The 23,357-nt window shown below is 44.3% G+C and overlaps 1 protein-coding gene across 2 annotated transcripts in view; it reads left to right on the forward strand.

Moving 5' to 3' along the window:
* TFPI (tissue factor pathway inhibitor) overlaps nt 1–23,357 on the forward strand; it is a 106,813-nt gene that overhangs the window by 5,718 nt on the left and 77,738 nt on the right. The window contains exons 1-2 of one of the 2 annotated variants that reach the window (XM_030210106.1): nt 7,549–7,562; nt 12,940–12,959. The exons of the other annotated variant lie outside the window; for it this stretch is intronic. Of the exons in view, the coding sequence (XP_030065966.1) occupies nt 7,550–7,562; nt 12,940–12,959 (33 nt within the window). The 5' untranslated portion in view covers nt 7,549. Of the gene's footprint in view, nt 1–7,548; nt 7,563–12,939; nt 12,960–23,357 lie in introns of those variants that run through there. 2 annotated transcript variants of the gene reach the window in all.

Below are 23,357 nucleotides of genomic sequence, written 5' to 3' on the forward strand. Positions count from 1 at the left end.
ATGAAGAAAATAGGCAGAAGCTGAGGACCAGAAATGAAGAAGAAAGGAGGAAAGGAAAGAAATAAATGGAGAGGAAGCCCTGGAAACGGAGTTAAGAGGACAGATAGCAGCAGAATCAGATACTGGGCCAGCATGATCAGAAAAAGAAAGTCACCAGACAACAAAGGTAGAAAAAAATCATTTTATTTTCATTTTAGTGTTTGAAATATGTCCACTTTGAGAATTTACATCTGCTATCTTATTTTGCAATGTATAGCAATCTGTTTCTAAGAATATTGCTGACAATTCCTGTCAGTGTGGCAAGTGGTGAGCGATCATTTTCACGGGGGGGGGGGGGGGGGGCGCCGCCGCCGCCAACTGATAGTCTGCGGGGGGGGGGGGGGGGGGGGGCGCCAACTGATAGTCTGCAGGGGGGCGCCAGAGACCCTAGGCACGGCCCTGGTTGTGCATCATGCTTTTCTGCACCCAGCTTTGAGCATCGGCCCCAATCTGTGGTAACAACCTCTGCGTTAAAAGTAAGGTGCAGACCCTCCCTATTCTATGCCTCCTTCTCATCTGTTAGCATGAACCAGTGTTCTTGGTGCACTGTAATTCCCATGTTAAACAGCTAATAGGACTATTAGAAATTTTGATTGTATTCCCAAGGCTTAACATTTTGCATTACCCCTGAGAGGAGAATCAGATTTTAAGTATTTTCCCATATTATTAGGCCTCTGTTATTTTTGCAAGAAACAAAAGTGGTGAAAACATGCTGCTGCTTTCAGCTTTTATATAGGCATATGTTATTTTCCATGTTGAGGTTTGTAATCAAAGGCCACATAAAATTAGCTATTAATTCTTTACAAGTTCTGTATAAATAGGTTTGAAACAAAACAGAGCACAGACAATAGTAAATCTAAACATTTTGGCAACATGCTTGTTTAAGAAGTTAAATCTGAAACATGAAATCCATTTCTGAAATTAATGATGTAATTTGTATGCTTGTTTAATAAAATAATGAATGGGAGAACCTAGGAATCTGAACAGCATAAGCAAGGTCGGTTTTAGACATGGTGGGACCCAGGGCAGAAATTAAGGAGGGGGTCCCTGATTCCCCCTCCCCCCAATCTCCCCACCTGCATTGCTACCAGACAGTCCAGGCATCTCTTAACTTTCTCCCTCCCTACCCCTCACCTTGTGGTCTTCTTTAAAATTTCCCTTCTCAGAGGAGCCCTGGCGCAGCAGCCATCCTCACAAGCTGCCTCTGGCTGTCCCAAAGCTTTTCCTCTCTGCAGTGATCCGATCCGCTCAAGCTGAAACAGGAAATTTGGGGGGGGGGGGGGGGGGGGGGGGGGGAGGGGAGGGCAGATTGCAGTACAGAGGGAAAGCTTTGGGACAGCCAGAGGCAGCTTGTGAGGATGGCAGCTGCGCCAGGGTCCCTCTGAGAATGAAAATACATTTTTATAGAAGATTGGGAAGGAAGGAAGAGACAGACTGTGGTGGGGAGAAGGGGAAGAGATGCCTGGTCCATGGGGCCCCCTGAAGCTGTGGGGCCTAGGGCAGCTGTGCTGTTTGTCCCCCCCCCCCCCCCCCCTAACGCTGGCCCTGAGCATAAGTGCCAGCAAAGAGAGTAAAAATACTTTGAGGGTAATATTCATCCCATGGTGATAAGCTGCTGGCAGCCATGGGCTGAACTAACCTTGAATATTTAATGCTGGCATTTAATATCTGGGTATGTGTGCTGACCAAGATGTTAACCGGCAGAGGCCAATATTCAGACTAGTGCCTGGTTAACTCGATGCATAAAGGGACCCTTTTACTAAGCTGCGCTTGTAAATGGCCTTAGTACATCCTAATGGGGGACTTTCCCATGTGCTAAACGAATTCCTAGCATAGCCATAAATTCAACCTTTTTCAATTATATTTTTTTCTGGCCATGCGCTAATGGTAGCATTAGCATGCAACTACTGATAAAAGTTAACATGAGATCATTTACCACCTCCTATTTAGTCAGCGTTAGCATGGAGGGTTAGCATGCTCTAACATCAGCACACTAGCTGAATAGTGCTTCCATGACCATTCTCTGCCCCTGACACGCACCCCCTCCCATAAAAAATAAATATGGCACAGTTACTCCCAGATTCTATATAGCAAGCCTAAAGAGTCGTGCCAAAACCCAGGCATATTCTATAACAGCATGCGTAACTTAATTGGCTTAATAAGCTAATTAGCATTGATAACAACACTTTAGCAATATGAGCACTAATTGGCAACAATTAGAATTTATGCACACAACTCACTAAGCGTATTCTGCAAGACAGTGCACCAAACTTCTAATGCATGCAGGCAAAAAGGGGTGTGGTTATGGGCAGGGAAATGGGCATTCAAATATTTGAAAGTTATTAATCCGCAAACGATCCTTTTCCGGAGATGGGAAGGCGGTAGAACTAGAAGACATGAAATGAGGTTGAAGGGGGGCAGACTCAAGAAAAATGTCAGTAAGTATTGTTTCACGGAGAGAGTCGTGGTGGTGGAGGTGAAAACGGTAATGGAATTCAAAAATGTGTGGGATAAACATAAAGGAATTCTGTTCAGAAGGAATGGATCCTCAGAAACTTAGCGGAGATTGGGTGGCAGCACCAGTGGTGGGAGGCGGGGCTAGTGGTTGGGAGGCGGGGCTAGTGCTGAGTAGACTTCTATGGTCTGTTCCCTGAAAATGGCAGATACAAATCAAGGTCAGGTATACACATAAAGTAGCACATATGAGTTTATCTTTTTGGGCAGACTGGATGGACCGTACAGGTCTTTTTCTGCCGTCATCTACTATGTTACTATCCTACTTATTTTCAAAGCAGATGGCCGGCCATCTTCTGACACAAATCAGGAGATGGCCGGCCATCTTCTGAACCTGGCCAAATCGGTATAATCGAAAGCCAATTTTGGCCGGCTCCAACTGCTTTCCGTCGCAGAGGCAGCCAAAGTTAAAGGGGGCGTTTCGGCAGGGTACGGAAGGCAGGACAGGGGCGTGGTTACGAGATGGCCGGCTTCGGCTGATAATGTAAAAAAAAAGGTTGGCTCTGACGAGCACTTGGCTGGCTTCACTTGGTCCATTTATTTTTAGGACCAAGCTCCAAAATGTGCCCCAAATGACCAGATGACTACCAGAAGGAATTGGAGATCACCTCCCCAAACTCCCCCAGTGGTCACCAACACCCTCCCACCCCAAAAAAAATAAAAATCATTTTTTTAATAGCCTCAAATGTCATACCCAGTTCCATGACAGCAGTATGCAGGTCCCTGGAGCAGTTTTTTAGTGGGTGCAGTGCACTTCAGGCAGGTGGACCCAGGCCCACCCCCCCCTACCTGTTACACTTGTGGTGGTAAATGGGAACCCTCCAACCCCCCCACCCGAAAACCCACTGTACCCACATGTAAGTGCCTCCCTTCATCGCTAAGGGCTATGGTAGTGGTGTACAGTTGTGGGGAGTGGGTTTGGGGGGGATTTGGGGGGCTCAGCACACAAGATAAGGGAGGTATGCACCTGGGAGCTATTTTTGAAGTCCACAGCAGTGCCCCCTAGGGTGCCCGGTTGGTGTCCTGGCATTTCAGGGGGACCAGTGCACTACAAATGCTGGCTCCTCCCACGACCAAATGCCTTGGATTTGGCCGGGTTTGAGATGGCTGCCATTAGTTTCCATTATCGCTGAAAACCAATGCCGGCCATCTCTAAAGCCGGCCCAAATGTTGACATTTGGCCGGCTCTGACCGTATTATCGAATTGAAAGATAGCCAGCTATCTTGTTTCGATAATACGGTCGGGTCGCCACTTTATGGGGCCAGCCATATAGATGGTCGGCCCCGTTCGATTATGCCCCTCATTGTATATGTTTCATGGGTGTTCCAAAATATACGCATGTAGTTATAGAATATGGCCCTCTGTGCCTAAATCTACATGCCAGGATTTATGCCACATTTTCCTTGATATAAATGGAGGTGCATAGTTTTAGGCTCTGGGAAATCGACTAAGCATATTCTTTATACCGTGCCTAAATCTAGGCTCATTTTATAGAATACACTTAGTCGGAAATGTTTTCCGGGTGGATATTTTAGACACCATATATAGGTTCTCCCCCTTAGCGCAAATGGCAAAACTGATGCAAAACATTTTACTGCTGTCCTTACTTTGGGGTCCTTATATTAAGGTGTGCTAACAGATTTAGCATGAGCTAAATGATAAGATGCCCATAGGAATATAATGGGTATCTTATCATTTAGTGCACGTTAATCATTAGGGTATGCTAAATCCATTAGTGCACCTTAGTAAAAGGAACCCTTTATGTGCTCATGAGTGGAGGAGTAGCCTAGTGGTTAGTGCAGTGGACTTTGATCCTGGGGAACTGAGTTCAATTCCCACTGCAGCTCCTTGTGACTCTGGGCAAGTCACTTAAACCTCCATTGCTCCTGATACAAAATAAGTACTTGCATATATGTAAACTGCTTTGCATGTAGTTGCAAAAACCTCAGAAAGGTAGTATATCAAGTCCCATTTCCCCTTACTTAGCCAGCAGGCATACAAAATATCACCACTAACCAAGTAAGTGGCCCTTTTCTTAAGTGCATAGGTGCACAACATGCATCAATTTGGAACTACCACCCAGCTAACTGGGTGGTAATTGGCAGTGTACGTGCGTTGACAATTACCACCTGGTTAACACGTGAGATCTTACTGATAAGTGAATGGGTGCCCGACGTAAAGTGAAGACATCATGCATGGTGGTAACAGTTTATTTGCTGTTGCTCCTGTAGGTGATGTCTTGTCCTTTATGTCGGAGGATAGCCCACATTTTTTTGACAGTGAAGATCACAGCATAGCCCCTGACGCAGCTCTCCTGGCCGAAACACGGTTTGTGTTGGGCAATATACTAGTTTGCAACTCTACTATTAAAGTTTCTGTGTATCTCCCACTGATCTGCTCTATTTATTTCCACCTGGCTGAATATATGCTGGGACCTGCGTAAATGCCTCTTTAGTTTCTCTTTCCCCCCTCTTCACTCCCTTCCGCCTACTGATTCAGACCCTCCTTCCAAATTCCCCCAATGATTCAGACCCCCCTCCTGAAACTTTCCCCTAAATCTCACCCCCTCCCGAACCCTCCCTCCAAGATCAGCCCCCCAGCTGAGATCAATCCTCTTGAGATTGATCCCCTAATTAGACCCCCCCCCCCCCTTTTCAGGGCCTACCTACATCTCTGGTGATCTAGTGGAAGTATCCCAGGTAGGAGCAATCCCCACTCACTCCTACCCCTAGTGGCTCCATATGTTAGAATGGTTTCTGCAAGTTCTTGTAATAGTCTCACACTGCTACCACTAAAGGTCAGCTTTCCACATATGGAAAGCTGACCTCTAGCAGCAGTACCACATCTTTTAGAAGGAAAGAAAAGCAGCCATGAGATACAGATTTATCCTATTCCATGTAAGGTCTTAAATCAGCACAAACTTTAAAAGGCAACCAATGTAAATCAATCGATAAAAGAGACACCCTTGTTGATCTTGGGCAAGTCACTTAACCCTCCATTGCCTGAGGTACACGCTTAGAATGTGAGCTCTCCAGAGACAGGGAAATAACCAGTATACCTGAATGTAACTCACCTTGAGCTACTACTGAAAAGGTGAGAGCACAATCCAAATAAATAAATATTTACTAAAACCAAAAATAAGTCTGGCAGCACTGCAAACTTGATAGAAATTCCTAAATAAATAGAATTGTAATTAATCAAGTTGAGGGCATATAAACCTGTAAAACAGTTCTAAAATTCACGGGATTAAAAGATGACCTAACAGAACGTAGTTGTTTTAGGGGCCCTTTTACTAAGCTGGGCTAAAAAGTGGCCAGCGCTGTCCCCAGCACAAGTCTTTTCTGAATGCTGAGGCCACTTTTAGTGCGGTGGTAAAATGGCCCCATTTTCCTACTGACACCTATTTTCTAGGCGGTAAGGACTCATGCGTAGAGATGTAGCTGCACTAAGGAGCCTTTTTACAAAGGTGCGGTAGGTTCTGTGCACGTGGAGTGCGTGCCAAAATGAAACGACTGCCAGACTAGCGTGCTTACCTGGCGGTAATTTCGGATTTGGCGCACACCCATAATGTGCAACAAATTATTTATTTATTTTGTACCGTGCAGGGCATTTCTGGCGTTATTCCGCATACAGTTCAAAGTTCTCTTACTGACCTTTAAATGTATCCATTCTGAACCCCCCCCCCCCCCCATTACCTCTCCACTCTCATCTCTCCCTACATTACTCCCCATGAACTCCGCTCACTGGACAAATCTCTCTTGTCGTCCACCTTCTCCACTGCTAACTCCAGACTTCGCTCCTTTTCCCTCGCGGCACCTTATGCCTGGAATAGACTTCCTGAGCCTGTACGTCTAGCTCCATCTCTACCTGTTTTCAAATCTATGCTGAAAACCCACCTTTTCACCACTGCTTTTGGCTCCTAGCCACTACTCAATTGCCCTCCCCTTGTTCCTTCTCACCCAGTACTTCCCTCGCCCTTAATTGTCTTGTCTGTCTGTATTTTTAGATTGCAAGCTCTATTGAGCAGGGACTATCTCTCTATGTCAGGTGTTCAGCGCTGCGTGCATCTGGTAGCACTATACAAATGCTAATAATAATAATAATAATAATAATAATATTCGGCAGTTGGTGTGTGCCGATAAGTCACCACATGTGTAGCATGTCAGCCCTTACTGCTAAGTCAGTGGGTGGTGGTAAGGTCTTAGGCTGAAAATTGACATGCGTTGGTTTCAATTTTAACACACGTCCATTTCCTAGACGTGGTAAAAAATGGCCCAGCGCTTGCCCAAAAGATGTGCTCGCACTACCGCACCATTTTTTTTTACCATGGTTTAGTAAAAGGACCCCCTAACTGATTAGTGCAGAGCCTCCAGACACGCCCCAGTGCTAAAAAATAAATTCTGTTCTTTAGCACATGAAGCATGCAATGATCTCAAAACTACTGCAGGACGCCCGAGCACACCCCGCGGTAAGCACGCGTTATTGCTTACCGCAGCTTAGTAAAAGGGGGCCCTTAATCCTTAGAATAGTCGTCTTTGAAGGTTTTATTCATGAGATGTGATGCAGTTTATCAATACTTTACACTGCAGGGCTAAGTACACAAAGCATGTAACCTGAGTCAAAACTTAAATGAGCTCAGAACTAGGTTATATGTTTAAATTTATGTTCCCTATCGCTCAGCTGTTTAAACCATTCATGCCACATTTCCTGCATTGTCAATTTCAATGAGTCATTCGTAAGGTCATTCAAATATATCTTTGACAACATTTGCTAAAGTTGCCAAGTTTTCACCAACATGTAAAATGTCAACTTTTGTTATCATTCTCATTCAAATACAAGTCACTTCCATGCCTGACAAGTAATTCCCCCTTGCAAAACTTTGCTATGGAAACCAGGCTAATTAAAAAGTATGGTGGAAAGGTTGAATTGAATTCAAAGAACTGAGCACCAACACTTTAAGAAAAACTATTCTTGTGACTGAATCAGTCACAAAATATGTTTGTTTGTTTGTTTGTTTGTTTTTTCCTTTTAAGTATAGGGGCAAATGATTTCCGTTCTGGGCATGGTATCTGGCATTTTGAGTGATGTGATGAAGAGATATTTGTGCCTATTATATACGTCAAGCCTAGCATCTCTTTACTGAAAAGCAGTAGATACTGTGCTCATAAGAACTGTCATGCTGTGTTATTTAGTGGGTATATGCAGAATCTATTTCATAAAGAAAAGAGTGTTTCATGATAAGCCCAATTGGGAATGCCCCCAACAGGTGCCACATTATATTTGCAGCTACTGTGTTATCAATTCCTGCGTTAAGCTACAGTAACTGCAAATTTTACTGTGGTTTAATAAAAGGGCCTCTAATTTAGTTATCCTTATTCAAAAGTCCAAACAGAAAGCCTGCCAGTTACCTCTAGACCATTCTCATAGTCGACACCAAACAGTTTTAAAAACTTCACCGTCCATGACCTACAGTACCAGCCAGCTCTCACTGTGTGAGAGAAGGATTATTTTAACCACATTTCCATGGTGTCTCAAGAATGTTTATCATACAGTCTGTTTTTCTTCAGATTACTGTGGGAATGTGGTTTCAAATAATCCTCCTCTCAATACAGTGGGAGCCAGCACTGTAGGACATGGAGAGCAAGATTCTTTACACAGAGACCCCATGGTTAAAGCTTACTAGAAACTCAATTTGTATAAAAGGCCTCAGTAATGAGTCACTGTGAGCAGAAAGTTCTAATGGGAACTTCTTAATTTTTTTTAAAATTTTCAACACTTGATATACCACAAATGATCCCTGAGGTGACTAACAGGCTTATTTTCGAAAGACAAGGATGCCCATCTTTTGACACAAATCGGAAGTTGGGCATCCTTCTCACAGGGTTGCCCAAATCGGCATAATCGAAAGCCGATTTTGGCCATCCCCAACTGCTTTCCATCGCGGGGACGACCAACGTTCCCGGGGGTGTTTCGGAGGCATAGCGAAGGCGGGCATGCCTAACACATGGGTGTCCTCGACCCATAATGGAAAAAAAGGGTGTCCCTGATGAGCATTTGGATGACTTTACCTGGTCCAGTTTTTCTTATGACCAAGGCACAAAAAGGTGCCTGAACTGATCAGATGGCCACTGGAGGGAATCGGGGATGACCTCGCCTTACTCCCCCAGTGGTCACTAACCCCCTCCTACCCTCAAAAAAGAACTTTAAAAATATTTTGTGCCAACCTCTATGCCAACCTCAAATGTCATACTCAGGTACATCGCAGCAGTATGCAGGTCCCTGGAGCAGTTTTACTGGGTACTGCAGTGCACTTTAGGCAGGTGGACCCAGGCCCATCCCACCCTATCTGTTACACCTGTTGTGGTAAATGTGGTGGTAAATGTGAGCCCTCCAAAACCCACTAGAAATCCACTGTACCCTCATCTAGGTGCCCCCCTTCAGCCATAAAGGCTATGATTGTGGTGTACAGTTGTGGGGAGTGGGTTTTGGGGGGGGGGCTCAGCACACAAGGTAAGGGAGCTATATACCTGGGAGCTTTTTCTGAAGTCCACTGCAGTGCCCCCTAGAGTGCCTGGTTGGTGTCCTGGCATGTCAGGGGGACCAGTGCATTACAAATGCTGGCTCCTCCCACGACCAAAGGGCTTGCATTTGGTCGTTTCTGAGATGGGTGTCCTTAGTTTTCATTATCGCCGAAAATCAGAAACGACCAAGTCTAAGGACAACCATCTCTAGGGATGACCTAAATGTCAAGATTTGGGCGTCCCTGACCGTATTATCAAAACGAAAGATGGACGTGCATCTTGTTTCAATAATACGGGGTCCCCACCCCTTCGCCGGGGCGTCCTGCGAGGACATCCTCAGGAAAACTTGGGCGCCCCTTTCGATTATGCCCCTCTATGTGGTTTACAATTTCTGTTATAGGTACATCAATGGTCATTAAAAAACCTCCATATGTTTTTAAAGTATCAAATATGTGCAAAATTCAGTGACATCCTCATATTCTGAACTAATTCACCCAAGTATTAAACCTTATGAAATTATCTCTCAGTCTTGTACACTGGCCACAGTTTTGCCATTATTGAGTTCTTCAGGGTATATATAATGAACCTTCTAAAAACAAAATGTAAAGGTCTTTGACTGTATCTATCCCATAATCCAACAGATTATAAACTGTTACACACATATTAAGCAGAGACTCCCCAAGCAAGGGTCCCATAAAACATCATTCCTTTCATTCAACTAGACATATAACATTGCGTCAGTTGTAAAATCCTCCAAATATCAACAGCTGTTGTGAAAAAATTTACAGGGTGATTCAATAAATTGGCTCCTTAATCTAGGTGTGCCATGTGATGCACATAATTTATAGTATTCTCAGTGGCGTAGGTAGGTGGGGTGCCAGGAGAGTGGCCGCTCCCCCAAATGGAGTTCTGCCAGCGCCGGCGCCTATTTTTTTCATCGTGTTGCATTGAAAACGTGCGCCGGCGGAAGTCTGCTCTCACTCCCCCAGTGCCGTCAACCTGGCTCCGCTTCTGAGTATTCTGTAAAGTGTGCCGTCCTTTTACTAAGCTGTGGCAAAAAGTGTCCTTAGTGCAGTGGTTCCCAAACTATGTGCCGCTGCACCCTGGTGCGCTGCAGCGAACTCTCAGGGGTACCATGGCGCATCGCTCCCTACTTTCTCCTCCTGCAGGTCCGGCATCTGCTGCTTCCTCCTTCTTCCCCTGATACCGCTGCAGTGCTTGCAGCTTACATTTTTGGGCGTCCATGATTCACACAGGTACTGCGGTGACTTCCCTCTGCCACGTCCAGCTCTTGCAACAGGAAGTTGCATCATAGAAGGCCAGATGCTGCAGACTGGGAAGGCACTGCAGTGCCTGTGTGAATTGTGGACTGCCCGAAAATGTAAGCTGCAAGCACTGCAGCAGCAGCGGGGGAAGGAGAAAGAAGAGGCAGTGATCCTGGACCTGCAGGAAGGAAGGTAGGAGCAATGCTGGATTTGGGGAAGGTGTGCTAGTGTGAGATGAGGGAGCTGCAGGGAAAGGGAGACCTATGTGGTGGTGGAGGGATCCTTGACCTGCAGGAAGGAAGGTAGAAGCAATGCTGCATTTGGGAAAGGTGTGCTGGTGTGAGAGGAGGGGACTGCAGGGAAAGGGAGACCTATATGGCGGGGCAGGAGGGGGGGGGGTGGAGATCCTTGCGGCCGGGGGGGAGTGGGGAGTTTGGAAGCCCGTGTGGCCGGGGGGTGTTCCACAAACTGAATACGTTTTGGGTGTACTCTTGCCTGGGTTCTTCTGTGTATTAAGGCCATTTTATTGCAGCTATAAAAATGGCCTTTTTCTTTTTCTTTTTTTTTGTATTATTGGCCATTTGAAAATGCTGCCATTAAAAATGTTTTACTCAGTGAGCACTTACTGCCACCCATTTAGTAGGTGGAAGGGCTCACACGGTATTCCTGCGCTAACCAGTTAGCATATGGTGATGTATCTGTGTTGATGAGTGCACAAATGCCCACTCTCCATCCCTTGACACATCCCCTCAAAAAAAAAAATATTCTTTAGTGTCAGATTAGCACCCGCTTATTTGGTAGTTATGCAGGATGCCTTAGCATGATCCACGGTACTCCATTTCAAACTACGTTAAGCACACATTAGCAGCTAATGCATCTAAGTAGAAGGACCTCCACATGCGTAATTGGAAGACATGACTATGGCTTACCAATGCTCCACCCATGTATATGCCCCCCTTGTAGTTAAGCACTATCCACTGGATTCTATATAGCGTGCGTAGAGATCTGCGCTAAAATCCAAGCAAATTCTATAAAAGCTAATTAGCGTTGATAACAGCACTTAAAAAGCAATAATGAGCACTAAATGGCAATAATTAGAATTTACATGCGCGCATTTGTACGCATTTAAGAGTTCTATAATGCAGTGCGCCTAATTTCAAAGGTGCGCAGGCAAAAAGGGGCATGGTTATAGGCAGGGAAATGGGTGTTTCATGGGCATTCCAAAATTTACGCATGTATTTTGTGAGGAATCCCTGAGGGTCAGGGAATAAGCGATCCAGGAGAGGAGCAAGATGGGTAGGTTTCATACCCGGGATTCCAACTACAAGTCCCAGGATCCTAGGGGTGGGAAGCCACGCCCCCACGGAGCCATAGGTTTCCCAAGAGCTGGAGAAGGGAGGAGGACTACAGTTCCCAAGAACCCCTGAAAAACCCTGGGGGCAAGCAAAGGGAGCAGCAAGGGAACTACAAGTCCCAGGATTCCGAGGGAGAGGAGGGGGACTGGCTGAGGAGGAATAATCGGGAGGGAGAGGACCAGCTGGGGACCATAAAGGGAGAGGAGCCCAAGGAATGGGAGGTGGAGAAAGAGGTTGGAGAGGAGATCCAAGCCCAAGATGACTGGGGAAGTGAGCCCACGGAGATTGCTGCTCTAGCTCAGGTGCAAGGGAAGAAGTTGAAAGGATTCATAACAAACCTTCTTCAAGGCTGGGGAAAGCTTGGAGGAAAAGTTAAGCAGCTGTTCCACTCAAGGGGGAGAGGGGTTCCATGCTGTAAAGCAGTGAATGATTTCAGCTGTGGCCAGAAGTCAGACCCGGCTGGAGAATCCGCCGTAAAGATATAGGAAACTACCTTGATACAGCGTTTATCGCAAAACATGGCACCATGTCAGTTTAACCGGGTCTCCGTTATGTGTACCGAAGTGAATGAGTAACTGAGTTATAAAAAAGCTAAGTAAATGCTAAATAACTAAAATATTGAAAAAGTCTTAAAAACTGTTTTTGGAGAAACTGAAAAAGAGGATTGATGAGGATTACGTCACTACCCCCCAAGATATGCTTGGCTCATTTTTAGCCATAACAGGGGCAGATGCGTGGATCTGAGGATCCTATAAAGGGTATTATACTAGACTATTTAGAACATGAGTGCATAGAGTTATATCTGAAGCTGAGTGTATTATGAGTATACTAGTAAACAAAGCCCCGTTTCTGAGCGCATTGAAACGAGCCCTAGCAAGGGTTTCATGGCTGCATGGCTCGTCGCGGTTTTACGTGGTTCGTGGCGTGCACCGCTGCTGTTACCGTTGTAGCTCTGTGTGGGTGGCAATTTTCGTGCCCCGCCCTTGACATCATCGCGTTTTGACGCGAGGGTGGAGCAGAGCTACAGTGTGGAAATCCGGAGTTTGTGGCCAGAGTAGATCATTGGAGGTCAGAATCTGCTCCACCCTCAACGTCATAACGTTTGACGCGAGGGCGGGGCCCACAGACTGTGATTTTCGTGGCTTCAGAGCTTTGAACATACGAACTGGCTTCAGTGACGTCAGCAGACAATAGAACGTTGAGGGTGAGTTTTATATATATAGATATGTATTAGCTCCCTTCAGTTGATGAGAAGTATTGCCTGGTGACTAAATTTAGGTGTGGGCATTTTCACCACATTTTCGTTGGTGCAAGTGGCCATGGCTAAATTTACTCACTACTTTCCACTTAAGCATGTATTCTATAAACCACATCAAACTTTAGGCATAGCTTATACAATACTGCTTAAGCTTTTTATTTCATAGCTGATTTTTTAGGTGCCATTTATAGAATTTAACCCATGCATGTAACTGGGAGACAGGCCCATGGCCTGTACATGCTCCACTCACATTACACCCCCTTTGCAGTTAGGTGCCTACACCTGGATTCTATATAGCGTGCTTAGAGATCCACGCCGAAATCCAAGCATATTTTGTAACAACGTATGTAAATTAATTGGCTTAACAAGCCAATCAGCGTTGTTAACAGCACTTAAGCAATAATGAGCACTAATTGACAATCATTAGAATTTGCATGCACAACTACCTAAGCTTATTCTATAATGCACTGCACTTAAATTTTAGTGCACAGGCAAAAAGGGGCATGGTTATGGGTGTGTAATGGGTGTTTCTTGAGCGTTTTAAAAGTTATGCGTATTGTTATAGAATATGGCCCTCTGCACCTAAATTTACATGCTGGGATTTATGCCACACTTTTGTTGGTGTAAATGGAGGCGTGTAGTTTTATGCGCTGTGATATCAACTAAGCGTATGCTATATACCACGCCTAAATCTAGGTGCTGCTTATAGAATACACTTAGGCAGAAATATTTTCCACGTGGATTTTCTAGGTGCCTTATATAGAATCTGGCCTCTAGTGCACATAGGTGCCTGTCAGTTATTGGCACCTTTGAAATTTGTAAGTGGTGTGTACCCCTAGGCCCCAGTTTATAGAATTGCCTTCTAAGTGTTAGCACATGGCCTGCAATAAAAAAATAGTGGTAACACCTTTTCTTGAGGCTGCATTAATTATGGACTTGTCATGTGTTAAAGTTTTGCATTAACCACCTTATAATTGAAAGAGAAAAACGCCTAGATTTCGACCCAAATCGGGAGATAGACGTTTATCTCACAAAAACGAATAAAGCGGTATAATCGAAAGCCGAATTTGGACGTTTTCAACTGCACTCCATCGCGGAAGCGTACAAAGTTGACGGGGGCATGTCGGAGGCGTGGCGAAGGTGGAACTGGGGCGTGGTTGTCGGTCGAGGAGAGATGGGCGCCTTTCGCCGATAATGGAAAAAAAGTATGCGTTTGTAGCTAGAATTTAGGGCACTTTTCCTGGACCCTGTTTTTTCACGAATAAGGCCCCCAAAAGTGCCCTAAATGACCAGATTACCCCCAGAGGGAATCAGGGATGACCTCCCCTGACTCCCCCAGTGGTCACTAACCCCCTCCCACCACAAAAAATGATGTTTCACAACTTTTTATTTTCACCATCAAATGTCATACCCACCTCCCTGGCAGCAGTATGCAGGTCCCTGGAGCAGTTGTTAGGGGGTGCAGTGGACTTCAGGCAGGTGGACCCAGGCCCATCCCCCCCTACCTGTTACAATTGTGCTGCTTAATGCTTATTAGTCGTCCAACCCCCCCAAACCCACTGTACCCACATGTAGGTGCCCCCCTTCACCCCTTAGGGCTATAATAATGGTGTAGACTTGTGGGCAGTGGGTTTTGAGGGGGATTTGGGAGGCTCAACACACAAGGGAAGGGTGCTATGCACCTGCGAGCTCTTTTACCTTTTTTTTTGTTTTTGTAAAAGTGCCCCCTAGGGTGCCCGGTTGGTGTCCTGGCATGTGAGGGGGACCAGTGCACTACGAATCCTGGCCCCTCTCACGAACAAATGCCTTGGATTTATTCGTTTTTGAGCTGGGCGCTTTCATTTTCCATTATCACTGAAAAACAAAAACGCCCAGCTCACAAATTGTCGAATAAAACATGGACGTCTATTTTTTTCGAAAATACGGTTCGGTCTGCCTCTTCATGGACCCGTTCTTGGAGATAAACACCCATGGAGATAGATGTTTTCATTCAATTATGCCCCTCCACGGCACCTTAAGCCCAACACGTAACACATTTTAGAGTGCTGTGCCAATCACTTTTTGAAATATTTATTTTATTTGTTACATTTGTATCCCACATTTTCCCACCTATTTGTAGGCTCAATGTGGCTTACATAGTACCGGAGAGGCGTTTGCAGACTCTGGTGTAAACAAATACAAAGTGATGTTGTGGTAAGATAAAGTACATGTGGCACAGCCACATTAGGGAATTGTACAACGGAAGAGTTGTGTTATGTCCATTACGTACTTTAGTTTTGTTGTGTTGCAGAGATCAGGCATTTATGGTGGATTGGTAGTGTATGCCTTTTTAAACAGGTTGGATTTTAGTTTTTTCCGGAAGTTTAGGTGGTCATACATGGTTTTCAAGGCTTTTCGTAAAGCGTTCCACAGTTGTGTGCCAATGTAGGAGAAATTGGATGCGTAAGTTGATTTGTATTTGAGTCCTTTGCAGCTTGGGTAGTGCAGATTTAGGTATGTTCGTGTTGATTCGGATGTGTTTCTGGTTGGTAGGTCGATCAGGTCTGTCATGTATCCCGGGGCTTCGCCGTAGATAATTTTGTGGACCAGAGTGCAGATTTTGAATATGACTGCAGAAGCTAGGTTCCCAATATAAAATTTCTCAGACAGACGCGTGAAAGGAAATTTTATAACATTGCCTATGTAAGTGTCTAGAATACTAGCATATATCTGCACAAATGTACACTTAAACTGTGAAAGTGACAGCAGGGTACCCAAATGCTCTTTTCTAATAACACACCTAACTTACATAGCATGTAAATGCTGTCCTAACTTTATCTAGGCATTTAGTTGAAAATCACTGCTAAATGAGTAAATCTTGGCTCCATTCAGACTCTACCCACAGTACACTTGGGCACTAAGGGGTCCTTTTACAAAGGTGCGCTAGCGTTTTTAGCATGCACTAATAGTAAGCATGCGCTAAATGCTAGAGATGCCCATATATGGACATCTCTAGTGTTTAGCACGCACTAATTATTAGCGTGTGCTAAAAACATTAGCACACCTTGGTAAAAGATGTCACGTCTGTGGCCGTGACCACCCTCAGACTTACCTTGTTCCTGGGGGTCAGCTTCCTAGCTGGCTCCTGTTTCTTCTGTCTGTCCTTTCTGAGCTAGCTCTGGCTCTCTGTGCTGGTTGCATCCAGCAGCATGACACTAATTGCTTCATTATACTGCACCTGTGGGTGTTGCCTGGGTTAGCTCTCTCTCTCTCTCTCTCTCTCTCTCTCTGTGTGCTGGCTGCTTCCAGCATGACTCTAATTGCTTCACTACACTACACCTGGGTGTGGGAAGCCTCTCTGTGTTTCACTGTGCTTTCTGCCTGCTCTGTGGTTTGTGCCTGAACAGCCTCCGTAGTTACTTAGAGATTGCTGCAGCTGTGTCTCTGGTGTTGAAGGGCTTTATTAATCACTTAGAGACTGCAGCCTTTGCCTTTGCTTCGTCTAAGGGCCCTGGTATGTAGAGTGCTCTGTGCACTGCTACATTGTCCAGATCTCCTGTGTTTGCTTAGTGTATGTTTCTAGTGTTTTACTTGTTAGCTTGGGCACAGCTTTGCTTGTTAGCCTGTGTACTGCTTTACCAGATCTCCTGTGTTTGCTTAGTGTATGTTTCTAGTGTTTGACTTGTTAGCTTGGGCACAGCTTTGCTTGTTAGCCTGTGTACAGCTTTACCAGTTCTCCTGTGTTTGCTTAGTGTATTGCTTTGAACCTGCCTACTGCCGGAACCCGGACATTCCCTGCCTGTCTGCCTTGCCTTCGCCTAGGTGCCTGGGGGCACTTCTGTATCCTGATTCCTGCTGTTCCTGCTTGCAAGTTCCAGTTCCGGTTTTTCCTGTAAGCCCTGCCGGCTGCCCGAACCTGAGGGCTCAACCCTCGGGGAAAGGTGGCTAAGCGTAGGTGAAGCCTAGGTCCTGTGTGTTCCTGTCCAGCGGGTTCCGGTCCCGTGGGTTCCAGTCTAGTGGGTTCCACTCCAGTGTGTTCCAGTCCAGCGGGCTCCACTCCAGTGCGCACCCGTCCGGTGCGTTCCAGTCCCGTGTATTCCTGTGTAGAACTCCAGTCCGGGGTTCCGGTCCAGTCTTGTCTCATCTCTACCTTGAAGGTGATCTTGCCTGCCACTGCCGCTCCACGGTAGTGGCCCAAGGACTCACGAACCCAGTGCTCCCGGGGAAGAAGCCTGACAGTATGCCAAGGTCCTCGGGTACGCGACAAAAGACCCCCTAACTGAATAGTGCTGCAGTGATCTTCCCTGGATTTTTGAGCAGCACTCTCCAGTTATGGTTTAGCTGTGCTAGCGTGATTTAACTGAGTGGGATTCCACTGTTGATTGCCCTTTGTATTGGCAAAATAAGATACTACATCATCAGATTCAATTCAAATGCTAAGATAGATGTATTTCAAAAATAAATAAATTGGAAGTAAGTTTAGTCTAACAGATTGGATTTATTTGTAACATTTATTAAAACATGACATTTCAATATTTTGACTAGTGATGATGTGATAATGGGGGCGGGGGCAAGGGGAGAGAAAATTCTGAAGACTAGGACACTGTGGTTCATAGAGACCATGGCAGTGGCCAGCAAGAGTAAAAGCACCGGTGTTATCTAATATAATAAAACGCACCCTCAACGTTCTGAGGACAACGTTCTGAAGCCATCTGACGTCACTCCCAGGCTGAAGGGTTCGTGGATTCGTGGTGTGAAGCCTTCAAGCCAGCCAGTCGTCTCTGCCCCGCCCTCGCGTCAAACGTCATGACGTCGAGGGCGGAAAAAAAACCAAACAATTCCGGCAGCGCAGCGTCAGGGAAGGAGGCGGCGCTCCCAACGTCTCTAGCCTTCCCTGCGCTGTGTTCCGCCTTCTTCTGACGTCAAGGATGACGTCAGAAGAAGGCGGAACACAGCGAAGGGAAGGCTAGACGTCGGGAGCGCCACCTCCTTCCCTGACGCTTCGCTGCCGGAACCACCATGGAGGTAAATTTAAAAAGAAGAAAAAAAAAAAAAAAGAAAGGTTGGGGGGAGAGAAGAGGGTGGCCAGTAAAGAAGAACAATGGGAGCGGGAGGCCAGGGGAGAAACGACAGCATTGATGCGAAAGGGGGGGCATGGATGCAAAGGGAGGGGGAGAAGAGGGCGGGACAGGCTGGGACATGGGAGAGAGAGGAGCATGGATGCGAGGGGGGTCATGGAAGGGAGAGAGGGGACTTGCTGGAAAAGGAAGAATGGAGGCGGCAGGGGACAGAGGAGCATGGATGGGCATGGATTGGAAGGGCAGGGCTCAGGGAGAGAGGGGAATTGCTGGAAAGGGATGAATGGAGGGAGTAGGGACAGAGGAGCATGGATTGGGAGGGCAGGGCTCAGGGAGAGGGGGGAATTGCTGGATAGGGATGAATGGAGGGGACAGATGGGCATGGATGGATATGGATTGCAGGGCAGGGCTCAGGGAGAGAGGGGAATTGCTGGATAGGGATGAATGGAGGGGACAGATGACAGAGGAACATGGATGGGCATGGATTGGGAGGACAGAGCTCAGGGAGAGAGGGGAATTGCTGGAAAAGGATGAATGGAGGGGGCAGGGGACAGATGCGCATGGATTGGGAGGGCAGGGCTCACACTCTCTCTCTCATATACAATGTCTTTCTGACTCTCACTCTCACACACTCTGTCTCACACTGTATCACATTCACTCTCTATGTGCCACACAGTCACTTACACACTCGCTTGGTCTCATACACTCACTCTCACAGAGAATCTGTGTCTCACACACACTCTCTCTCTCGCCCACACACACACACACTCTCTCACACTGTGTCTCACATACACACTTGCACACACTCTCATTCTCACACACACACTCTCTCACAAACACACACAGACTCACTCTCTCTCTCACACACACACACTCACACTTTCACTCTGACTCTCAGTCACTCTCACATACACTCTCCCAAACATACACACTCTGAGGAAAACCTTGCTAGCGCCCGTTTCATTTGTGTCAGAAACGGGCCTTTTTTACTAGTCTCCCATAAAACCCAGATTTTGCATTGACTGATGTCAGTGTTTTGTGATGTCAGAATGAAAATTGGTAAGCACGCACAAATATTTATTTTGAATGCAGCCCTACGAATATAAATCTGAGTTGTCATAGGCATTTTACACTTTGGCCACGTGTTCTCACAGTTTCATGCAGCAATGAAGCACACAGCACAATGAGAGCAATTCCATAAATGGTTACTTACATTTAGGCATGTAGAATTGAATCCTATTCTGTAAAGAAAGTAGGTATCTACTTTCCTTTATAGAATACTAGTATAACCAAGTAAGTATATGTGTATCTATGCATTTAGGCATAAGCATTTAACACCATCCACAGAGCTGGTGTAAATACGCACACCTAGATTCCAGAGATATGTGCATAACTTTGTAGCATTCTATAAGTTATGCATGCAATTGTGTGCCCTGCCCACACTCCACCCAGACTCCACCCATGTAAACATCCACCTGCAAACTATATGCTATAGAACATATACACTTACCCTTGGATTCTATATAGTGCACCTAGTATTCTGCGCCAAACTCCAAGCATTTAATGTAATAACGTGCGCAATTTAATTGGCTTAACAAACCAATCAGTGTTGTTAACAGCACTTAACAAGCAATAATGAGCACTAATTGGCAATAATTAGAATTTACACGCATAACTTGTGTTCTGCAATGCACTGTGCCTACTCTAATGTATACAGACAAAAAGGGGTGTGGTTATGGGTGGGGAAATGGGCATTTCATGAGTGTTCCAAAATTTACATGCATAGTTATAGAATATTGGCATCTCAGCATTTACCGCCAGATGATTTTTACCATGAGCTAAAAATGCTACCACAACTTAGTTAGGACCCCCTATGTGTCTTCACTATAGACTTACCCCCTGTTTGTAGATTTCTCAGAAAGCCGACTAGTCTGGTTTTTTGTTGCTCCTCTTATTCATTGTTTGACTTGCTATTAAAGCACTTTTCCATTTTCTTCTATATTTTCTCTATATACAGCTTTATTTTTTTTTTTGCAAATATAAATCATCTTTTTAAAAGCCCCTATCTCTGAATGAGATACTAAGTTGTAAGCTTTCTATGTGATTGATGTCTGCATGAAGATCTGATAATGTTCAGGACAACAAAATCCAATTTACTTCGAACCACAATGGTAGAGGTGACTTAGGAGGTTTAGAAAATTGTTATCATTAATAAATCCTTTAAAAACTATATAAAGCAAAGAAAGAGAAGAATGGTCTCACTCATTTTGTCTCAGTCATTTTCTTTTCACTGAGTTATAAAAAAAGGTGATAATTACCGCTGCTGTGAAAACTAATCAAACACTGAAAGAATGAACATATATTAAAAATTGTTACGGGGGTTCTTCTTTAAAATATAAGTTTTGTCTATGCTAGGTTTCCCTTTCTGTTCTAAATTCAGTAACCTTTAGTAACAGAGCACTCCAGCTGGGTATGCTCTAGAAATGATACAATTGGCTAGGAATTTGACCTTGGGGAGAAAGTTAATAAGCCATTTCTGTATTGACTGGTTAAGCAGTGGAATGTTGCAGATCTGTGATTATAGTCTAACTGCTCCCATGGAAACATGCTCAAAATTGAACAAGAAAACGAGAAAAAGTTCTTTACAGATGTCAATCAGCATGTAACAAAAGTGAGGTCCAAGAACAGGAAATGAGTCAAATCTGTGAAAACAAATCTTACTTTATTCCAAATAGTCAGCACTTATACTGAAAATTGTGCAACCTCAAAATCAAAAGTCTCTTGAGGGTTCATAAGAAGAAATTTACAGTTGTACAGTGGGAGTGTGACTCGATACATGCCATGTTTTAGTATTGATGCCTGCTTCCGGATTTGTATACACTGCAAGAACAGTCAGACATAACTAATAAATATAGGAACAAAAAATATCAATAAAAAAATAATACATGATAAAATGTCATCTATAAAATAAATCAGGGTTAGGAGAAGATAAAAAAATATAAAAACTATATACTTTACTAAACCATATATGATGATGACATATATCCACATAAAAATTTATATAGAAATCTATGTCAACAGAACACTATGGGGTCCTTTTACCAAATGGTAGTAAAAGGTGGCCTGTGGTGGCATCGGCGCATGGGATTGATGCGCGATGAGGCCGTCTTTATTGCTGCGGCTAAAAGGTCATTTTCTTTAAAGGGCCAGTAAATGACCATGCACTAATGAACCACATTGACGCATGGCCATTTGCTAAGGGGACCCTTATTGCCTCCCATTTAGGAAGTGGTGAGGGCTCTGGTGCTAACCTAGCAGTAACTAGGCAGCACATGGCACTGCCCAATTACCGCCGGCATGCCCCTGGTGCTAGAAAATATTTTTAAAATTCCTAGTGCCTGAAACAGCGTGTGCCAGAAGCTGGAACTACTGTTGGGCTCCTGAGCGAGTCCAGTAGTAGGGATGATTTCCCGCACGCAAACCTGGTGGTAGCCCTACTGCCAGATAGTAAAAGGGCCCCTATATACTATTATCAATCATTCACAGTTCATATTTAGGCAAAATATTGCGTACCTATCACGTTATCCCCCTAATTCTATACAAGTTGCCAAAACTTGCACATGAAAATATGGGCATGCCAGTTGCATGCACAATTTAATTGAATAATGAGCCAATTAGAGTTAATAATTGACTTTTTAAGAAGAAATTTTTGGCACTAATTGAAATCAATTAACATATACGCATGTAAATTCAGGCACGTGATCTAAGCTTAAACTTTACACATGTCCTGGAAAAGGGTGCATGGAATGGGAGGGTCATAGGCATTTCAGGGCGGATGGTGGGTGTGGATTCAAGTTATGTATGCAATTATAGAATAAGAGGGTTCCTCACATAAATTTAGGTGGGGGCATTTGCACTATGTTTTCGTTAGTTACATGTGAACACTGCGTTTAAGTGCTGTTCTGTAAACTGTGCCTAACTTAGGTACAGTTTATAGAATAGCGCTTAAGCATTTTTTTCAGTGCTGATTTGTTAGGCACGATTTATAGAATTCACCCCCACGTGACCCAAAATAAGAAGAAGTTGTAACAGCACTAAACTCTGCAGTAAAACAAATATAACAGCTATTATCTCTGCAAAACGAAAGAGGAGAGGAGACTAGTATAAAAAGTATAGCTTCAAGTGATATGTTATTTGTATATAAAATAATCCATGTATATCATTAAACAGATCCATTTAAAATCAATTGTTGAAAAATATTCTGCCCCAAGGCTGTCCAGGATTATTTAAGGGTTGCAAATTCTCCAATAGGCATTGTACCGGGTGTTTAATAAAATATATCCAATGGATCAAGGTTTAAAAGACGATTGAATACGTCAATGATGTTTAAATCAATTTTTTTCAAATAATATAAACCCCCCAATTATTTTGAACCCGATTGTTGCCGACATTTTAAAGCAACGTCGTGAAGCAGCTATTACAAATAAAACTTAATACTTTTGCAGAATTTCTGAATGCATCCATCTTCATAAAACAGACCGTTACAACATAAAAAAATGAAAGGGTCTTTTACTAAGCTGATACTAATAATCAGCTAATGCTAAACGCTAAGATACCCAAAGGAATATAACGGGCATCTCAGCATTTCGTGCCAGCTGATTTTTAGTGTGAGCTAAAAATGCTAGCACACCTTACTAAAAGACCCTCCCCCCCCCTCAGAGACTTACTGTGGCAGAGTAACTGCAACAATCAAGATGCTTTCGGTATGCACAACACGCAAAAACGTGCCGCATACTCATTCTATTTAAAAAGGTTAATTTTAGTGTCTTTAAAATGATTGACAGCTCAGTAAAAGCAACCGAAAGACAATCAGCCTCCTTATAATCTTATTTTATGCCAAAGAAAATGCTACATCAGCAGATAAGTTATTTCTTTTTAGAAAAGAAAAAACAGGCAAAGCATGTTATGCCGCTGTTGATTTGCATCTTAACATTGATTAGCGGCTTTCACACATTTAACTTTAGAAACACAGTTGCAGCCAGTCAGTGAGACTGTTTTCAAAATGACATGAACGATGCATCTTCTCCCTGGCTGTGCAGCTGTTCATTTGCGTCTTGGCACTGACTGACAACTTTAACATATTTAAGCTTAAGATCATAATCGCAGCTGCTCAATGGCGCCATTTGTTGTTTATGCTCCTAAAAAAATTTTTTTGTGAAGATTGAAAAAGAATCTCTAACGAATATATGCACTTTAGTTTAAAAACACTGATGAGTACGTATGCTTTAAAATGAGAATCTCGTCTAGCAAAACACTGTAGAGTATAATATACATTGCTGATAGAGTT

Source organism: Microcaecilia unicolor, chromosome 7 (genome assembly GCF_901765095.1).
Source record: "Microcaecilia unicolor chromosome 7, aMicUni1.1, whole genome shotgun sequence".
Taxonomy (NCBI): Eukaryota; Metazoa; Chordata; class Amphibia; order Gymnophiona; family Siphonopidae; genus Microcaecilia; species Microcaecilia unicolor.